This window comes from Asterias rubens, chromosome 16 (assembly GCF_902459465.1).
Source record: "Asterias rubens chromosome 16, eAstRub1.3, whole genome shotgun sequence".
In the NCBI taxonomy this organism is placed as follows: domain Eukaryota; kingdom Metazoa; phylum Echinodermata; class Asteroidea; order Forcipulatida; family Asteriidae; genus Asterias; species Asterias rubens.
In genome coordinates, this window is record NC_047077.1 from 4,077,173 (window position 1) to 4,085,801 (window position 8,629).

Here is an 8,629-nt window from a genome sequence, read left to right on the forward strand (position 1 = left end):
ACAATTCTACATATTCTTTGAAAAAAGTTACAGGCCTGACGTAGAGTCTTTCTCGAAGGCTAGATACATGTACATGTACATGTAAATGACAAGACAAACATGAATGGGTAAGAACATGCAAGTGTAACATACACGTAAGCAGTAAAATGAGAGGATATCTATAAATAGAGAAAGATAATAGAGAGTGGTCAGGAAGAGCACAGAAAAACCCAAGCGGTAAACGATTATTATTATTATTATTATTATTATTATTATTTATTCAACCAGTACAAACACACCAAGTTACAATTAGCACAAGACAGAACATTAACAGAAAAACAAAAAGTAAGGAAAATAAATATAGAATTATATAAATAAATAAATTAAATTAAATAAAATAAATAAATGATTTGAACAGCAAAACACCACAAAAACTAGCAATGATTGCATTTGTGCACAAATGCATACATGTAGCTGTTTCGTTAACAACATTTTCAAATTACTCGTCTGAATTTGAAATTCTTTTGGTATTCAAAGCATTTATGACCTATTAAGCCTAGATTTAATTATAAGTTTTGTGTGTTTATTGAGGTGTAATGGGTTTTAATTCTTTCAATCTGTCGATTAACAACAAACATTTCTAGAAAAACTTGGCATGTCATATCCTGGCGATTTGAGAGTGCTCACCCGACTCAAATTCTGGTGTTCCTGACACCTGTGACAGCCGTTTCATTTTAAAGAAAGACACTTTTTGTCCTTTGGATGGGATGTAAGTCTTAAAGCCTCTGATTGTGTAAGAAAAGAAACACCCATTGCACTTATCGAAAAGAAAAGGGGTACGCCCAAGTGTTAGATCAAGTTCCATGCTTCTCCTCATTGAACCCAAGTCACGACACTCATGGGGTGACAGGTCTTTTTCTTCAGCTGCGCCACGCATCTGGAACTCTCTACCACTTAATCTTCAGTCATGTCTTTGTACCACAAAATTCAAACTTCTTCTCACAACTTATCTTATGTCACAGGTTTTCAAGGACTAATTTTGTTGTGTCTGTTTTTTTCTTTGTTTTGTTTTTGGTTTTACTGCGCCTTGAACACGCAGCAATCAATCAATCAATCAATATAACATTTATTTCCACATTCACATCACATGGAGGCATCATCCTAAAAGCCGAGGCTTGTGGCGGATGTGCCCGTTACAAGATTACAGAACAAAACAGGAATACAGCACTAAATAGACGAATAAATAAATACATACCACTACGGTAGATAACTGCACAAAGGTTTAACCATGGTTAAACAATGTAAATATAACTATGAAGCAGAACATGTAAGTGAAGTAAACAAAGGGACAACAATTAAACAAACAATACAAATTAGAAAACATAGACGAGTAAGTAGGTAGGTAAGTAAGTAACGGCTAAGCCAACTACCAGTATAAAAAAGCAAATCGATCAATTATGTTGGGAATTTAGTAAAAACGTTTTTAGTCGGTATTTAAACGAGCTAATTGAGGGGCAATTAGTAATTGGTGGTAGAACAGTGAAAGAAATTGTGTGTTGGGAAAGAGTTGATCTAAATAGGGGAACATGAAATTTAGCTGACGACCTAGTATTGTAATCATGTACGGTGCTGTTAAAAACAAAAAGATTGAGTAATGATTTAGGAAGTTGGTTGTTTACAAACTTATACATAAAAACATCTTGCTGAAATACATTTATATTCATAAGAGACAATAGCTTATGTTTCTTAAACAAGGGAGTGGTGTGCTCGAGAAAGGGGGCCTTGCATACAATGCGAATAGCCTTTTTCTGAAGTTTAATCAACTTATCCAGATTTGACTTGTATGTATTGGCCCAGATAATGTTACAATAAGAGAGGTATGAAAGAATAAGTGAACAATATAAAGTACGCAGAATGCTCGATGGGAGTGTATACTTCAATCTACTCATGATACCAATATTGTTTGATATTTTGTTTTCTAATTCTTTGATATGGATGTTCCATGAAAGACATTCGTCAATATAAACCCCAAGAAATTTTGTATTAGTCACTCGCTGTATGGGCTCATTATTAATTTTAACTTGACAATTACGTAAATTCAATTTCTTTTTACTTTTTGAAAAAGCCATAAATGTACGTTTCTTCAAGTTGAGTGACAGTCCGTTTGCCTGGAACCAAATTGATACTTTGTCTAATTCAACATTAAGTATATTGATAATAGTTTCTACATGTCTGATATCACTTGAGTAGATAATATTAGTATCGTCTGCGAAAAGGATAAAAGAGAGGACCGTTGAGGCATGACAAATATCATTTATGTACAAAGAAAATAAAAATGGCCCAAGAAGGGAACCTTGTGGTACTCCACAAGTAATATTATTCAATGACGAGGAGCAGCAGGGTGGACATATGTGCGCATGCAAGTCTTATCTATACTATTAAAAGCGTAACCCGCGCCATCTTGGATTGAAATTAGAAGGTCCAGTGGCATGGCATCCTTGTGGAAATCAACACGGTTGTGTGTGTGGAATGCAACACGTTTGTGTCGTTTCAGACGTCGGGTTGCAAGTCTACAAAACCACGACCCAAACTCCCACAGTTTACGAGTCATCTGATTGGAGGAAGTTTGGGCGGCGACCGTTTGTCAACCACTGGTCGATGTTGTTACCAGACTTCCTAGAATTTTTTCTGACAGGTGACTTATTGGACAGTGTTTCGCAGATGGCTCTCCGGATTGGTTCACTAATTGCCCCTTGCCCGCCCACCCGCCATGCGATCCGCCCTTTTTGGTCGGGTTACTTTTGTGTTGTACTAAGCATGGTTCTCCGGATTGGTTCATTCATTGCCGCGCAGAGGGTCAAAGAGGCTGGATGCCAGGACAAAACCGAAACAAATCTCACGAATTTGCATTGAATGAATGAAGTAACTCACAGATTGATGTTTCGCAGGCGACCATGTGTCAACCACTGGTCGATGTTGTTACCAGACTTCCTAGAAATCTTACGGCATGAGAATTATGGACAAGGCGGATGGGATCAAACGAAAGCTTTATAATTTGGAAACATTGGGTAGGGCTATAGGTTGGAAGGAGCCTGAAAGGTGTCTATTAATAACATTTTGGGGTTGGGGGGGCGGGGGCTTACACAAATAAAGTAAGCATGTGAAATCGAGCCCAACCTCCTTACATTCTGGTCAGTGTATTGTGAGTGGTGTGTTGCTTTGTCTGGTTTGAGACAGGCCACCTGTTGCTTGGTGAAGGAGGTCGCCGTGGGACCACTTTAGGTTGAAAGTTGGTGGCGACCTCGGACTTACAATAAATCTCCATACAGAAATTGCACTATTGATGCAAAACGTATCTTGCATTTTTTAAACTATGGACACTATTTTTATAGAACAAATTATTTACAAGAAGAGAGTGTACACATTCTGATTCTTGTTGCCAGTAAACTCAAATGAGTACATGAATACCGTTTTAGAATACGGTTTGTTCATGGAGGTATAGTGTTGCAGTTTCAGAGTTTACCCCATCACGGAAGTTTGTGAAACTTATACACGTACGTCAAAGGCTGTTTTGAAGCTGGATATCGATGGTTAAGGCACTACCCGTGCCCCCCTTTTGAGGCGGTTCAACTCTCTGAAGTAAAAAACAGCACGATAGTAAACTCAACACATTTGCTGTTTGTAATGGTGTTTTCAGGGGGCCCAGAATTCATATGTAAAGTTAGCGCAATGCCTAGAATGCTTTTATTTACTGTGTCTTAACCGGGAATGTTTAGCCGAGTTTTGGTCTTAAAGGTCCCGTCGATCTTTTTAGACAGCCTGGGGAGAGTTCTCCTGGAGTCACATCTTTCTTTTGGATCAAGTTATCTCTGTAACGTATCGACCCTTTTTAAAAGGCTCTTTTTACGATGAATACAAAGAAAGATGCATGTATCATCGTCAGGCTGAACCGAAAACTGATAAACAAATGGGTTTTTAGCCCGGATTTGTGAAACTTATACACGTACGTCAAAGGCTGCTTTGTAGCTGTAAAAAAGAACTTTGCATTTGGTCAAAGTTGTGGAGCAAAACGACATTAAGTTTCTTTTTGAATAAGTCCATTCACATAATTGGTTAGAGCAGTGTGTCGGTCAGGTCTCAGAATGTACATTTCGCCAAATCCATTTTGTAGCCTACTTTAGCACTCGGCCCGTCGGGTTGGTTACTGGAGATCATGTTAACAAAAGAGCCCTCCGATGCGGCTGAATGGGGTACATTTTTAGGAGTTTGTCTATTACAAAATTGACCCAAACTGGACGTAACAAACCCTAAAAATAACTTGACATGCTTTCTGAAAGTGAAATAAGTTGGAGAAAATTAAGGAGTGAAGACGAATTTACCCTTTTTATTTAGTTTGGACGATATAGGGTTCCAGAGATATGGGATGTATGGACATGTGTTCCTAGAGCAGCGCGAACATAAACGGCCAGAAATTGTGTTGTTAAAATTTTGCGAGATGCAATAAGCCCAAAGTGACAATAAACAATACACTTGTTGACGTTCACGTTCACATTTAGTGTTCCCGTAACGCGCAGCCTATTGACCAGAAAGTTTACAGGACAAATTCCGATGAGAATAAACTAAAAAGAGGCCTACGCTCTTACCACCCCCCACCCCCCGAAAAAAAAACGAAAAAAAAAACAGCAATGGTAAAAAAAAACAGTAGATAGATTAGATTTCTGAAGGTACTTTGTACCTTCATTAAACCATGGAGGTAGTAAACTGTGTATTCCTCAATAATTTAATGTTCGTTGAGATAAAACATCATGAATTTTAATTTTTGTTTGAGTGTGTGAATGTCATTTTGAATGTGAAATTAATTACTGCCAAGGACAACATCTTCCGCCAATATTTTTTACAAATATTTAAAGTCAAACAGTCATGCAATCGTCAAAATGGCTCCTTGGTGTCCCAACAAAATAGTAACACTAACCAGTTGGTTTGGTTTGCTTTTATTTAAATAATCATCCGATCACAAAGCACAAAAACAATCATAAACGATGCAGAAATCCCAAATTAGTACGAAGGTAGGAAGTGTCTTGTGAGAAGGTACGAAGTGACTGGTGAGAAGGTACGAAGTGACTGGTGAGAAGGTACGTACGAAGTGTACAAGGTACGAAGTGTCCAAAGTCACTTCGTACGTGTACCTTGAAAAGGTACGAAGTGTCCATCCAGCAGGGTACGAAGTGGCAACGGTACGAAGTGTCCTGACACCTTTGTTTAGACGGGAAAAAATTACAATACAATGTTTATGTTTCTCTGTCTGTCTGTCTGCATATACAGGCCACATTGCACCGCGGGTGCAACTTCTTCTCCGACCACCTACCACCTGGCCTGGCTGGGATGTACATGTACTGTCCATCCCATGATGACCTTTAAAATCCCAGCATTTGTTTATTAAAAAGAAACTACCTCACCTGCCGAATGCGTTCCTTGAATGTCTGATAATTAAATATGCCTCCTAGATGGATTAGTCGCTCTGGATCATTTCCCTTTCGACGGTCGTAAACGAACACAACGGAGTCTTCTTCATCTAAGGTTTTGCTGTCAGCTTCCAAAGTCTTTGACTTTGAGTTGGCCGCCATCTTATTTGCCACGCGTGGGTCGTCAAGCTCCCGGATGTTGAAATAAATAATTAGAAAAATTAAACTATTTATAAAAAATTTGCCGTGGCGTAACTAGGCCGGTGGTCCGTGTTTCCCGGATAGGTCCCTATTTGAAATTTGTACTGTTTAGATTTGAGATTAACAGAGAAACATAATAAATTGTATAAGTTAATGCGGCCTTCCAAAGGGGTCAATCCCCAGTAAAAAGTTGTCGGTGTACCACTGACTACCACCCGTGACCAACTTCCGGATCTTGGACCATAGAGCAATCGCCATGGACCAATTAGATTAGTGGAATCCTAGTGAAAAAAATCCTACTGATAAATTTCAGTTAAACAATCTCAAGAAGTTTATACTTTCGTCCCCCATCAGTTTTAACCTTAAAATCCACCTTATTATACAGTTTTAGATCCACAAGGCCGCCCTGCGACTCTTGGGGCGAACGCCGCACCTCCATTCGAATCGATCAACTCGACCATTGAAAATCCTGATGGATATTTTCCATAAATGTTCGTCCCACTTCAGTTTCGAAATTTAAGTTGTAAACAGAAATTTGTAAACCCAAACCATGATATACCATCCCCGCCATAACTTGAAAAAAATGAAAACCCACCCGAGAATCCCGAGATTCGAACCAGGGACCTCCGACTCTGCAGCGCAGAGGCATATTATGCCAAACCGGACCAAAACCGGACCAAACCGAACAATATTTGTACTGGGATTCATACTGATAAATTTCAGTGAAAAGAAATGTGTCTATTCAGAGACCGCCGCGGATTCAAACCGGGGACCTCCGGACTCCTGAGGCAACCCAAAAAAAACTGAAGTGATAATATTATATATTTTGTCCGTCCCCCGTCAGTTTTAAAATCTATAATGACTAACTTGTAAACATTGTGAACCCGCTCGGAATTCGAACCAGAACCTCTGACTCCGGAGGCAAACGGATCCTCACTAAACAAAATTGATACATTTCCGTCTCCCATCAGTTTTCGGAAATCCACCTTTTGAACTTTTGAGACCCACACAGTTGCCAGTATCCGCACTTTAATGTCTGCAATCATATTAACTGTTATGGGTGATTTAAACGAATTAAGATTGGACTCAACTTGTATCATTCGAACCTTCAAAATGCGCCAACTTGATAAATTCTTCACCAATATTACCCGGCTTTTTCAACCAGGTGGGACTCGAACGGTTGCATGCACGAAACGTTATAATAGGCTAGGGGCACCAGACAGTCTATATACAATTTTATTTAATTCAATGGTTTATTCAAGTATTCAAGTCGCTGCTTAAAGCAGCAGAATAACAAGAACAGTCACAAAAATAAAAAACCTGGAGTGTGACATAACATAATTGAAATGGCATTAAATCTATTATTACACACAGAAAACGGAGATGTTTATGAAACTGTTCACTCTAAATGGAAGGTGAACAATTACATAATTGAAAATCCGGAGTAAAACATATACAATTACAATTAAAATGGCATTTAATTTAAATCTTTACTCACAAAAACGGAGATGTTTATGCTAGTATTCCCTCTAAATGGGAAGGATTAAAAGTTGATCCAATTAGGACTGCAATCAGGGACCAATCCACTTCATGACCCAAAATATTTACCCCTAAATAAACAAATTGGTAGCTGCCCAGCTACAATCCCCAGACCAACCCTTTAATCCCTCCCATTTAGAGTGTTGAAATTCGTTGAAGGCACTGCACAAACATGAAACACCAAAACAAGCGTGGTGAAAAAGTAACAATAGTATGTATTCCCGCTGCTTTGTTCTCAAGATATATAACAAAATTATGTCCGAATTTGTAAAATTGTCAACAAAAACAACATGATGACGTCATCATGACGTCATCATGACGTCACTACAATTTCAAGCGGTGTTGAAAAAAAAGGAGTAAAAAAAGTTGTTTAAATGTTAATCTGCCGCTAGAGGGCGCACTTATGTTTGGTGACGTCATCGGTATTATTTTTTAAACCAGACCTTTGTCAAACTGCATGTATGCTGTGATGGTAAAACATCAAAGGGTGTATATTTATGATTTCAACCTAAAAGCCATTAATTATTAACGCCTTTTCAAAGAATTTTACAGTCATTTCCGGTTTAAACAGGTCAAAAGATCAGAAAAGTTCACAAACATATCCATTTTTGTGAAGTACGTAAAGCCCTTTCATATGATGTATAGATTGTCAAAATAGCTTATGTTGTTGAGGAATATGAACTTATGAAATAGTGACGACTGTAGATGAGAGACTAACTATAACCGAAAGTGAAATGTACGTTGAAAACGCCTTGAACGAAGACTATTGTACGATGCTTTTCCGCGCTCAAGGAGGGGTAAGGGGCGTGACTTTGCGCCTATACATTTTAATCCCTCCCATTTAGAGAGTTGGAGGCAAGAGTATAAAAACACCGACATCGAACACCAAAAGATCCCACAATTTTAAAGGGAACGATAAATAAATGAAAACAAAATAAACATTAGGCAAATTTGTAAACAGAAGTTTAAGCTTAATATGTCAACAATTTAAAAACAAACAATGGCATGATAACATAAATTGGTACAAACGAAACTGAACTTGCTGAGTGGCAAGTTAGGATCACAACTGAGAGAAACAACAAAGGTTATAATAATTTAAAAACTCAGTTCTACTTTGTTTCACATAAAGATTCCCTTTGCTGATGGGTGTGAACTGAAGCACTATAGCAAAAAAAAAAGCCTTGAAGTTTATGTGGCAACAAATTACGAGAGTGTTTAAACATAAAATTTGCTACATTAAGAGAATGAATATCGCCAAATTTTAAGATACTTGATGTGGCAAACAGTGGGGAAGTATGTTCCAGATAACCTGCACCATGAATAATACGGATTGCTTTTTTTCTGTAACAAAAACAATTTATTACAACCTGATGTAGATGAGCCCCATCAGGCAAGAGAAGCGCATTATAATTAAAATAATGATGAACAAAGCATTTATAAAGTGTTGC

At 38.1% G+C, this 8,629-nt stretch overlaps 1 protein-coding gene across 1 annotated transcript in view; it reads right to left on the reverse strand.

Annotated features, from left to right (window-relative positions):
* The window catches only part of LOC117300627 (structural maintenance of chromosomes flexible hinge domain-containing protein 1-like), an 89,476-nt gene extending 83,852 nt beyond the window's left edge, over positions 1–5,624 (reverse strand). The window contains exon 1 of the mRNA XM_033784308.1: positions 5,436–5,624. Within this exon, the coding sequence (XP_033640199.1) occupies positions 5,436–5,603 (168 nt within the window). The 5' untranslated portion in view covers positions 5,604–5,624. The remainder of the gene's footprint in view (positions 1–5,435) is intronic.
* Positions 5,625–8,629: the final 3,005 nt, after the last annotated feature.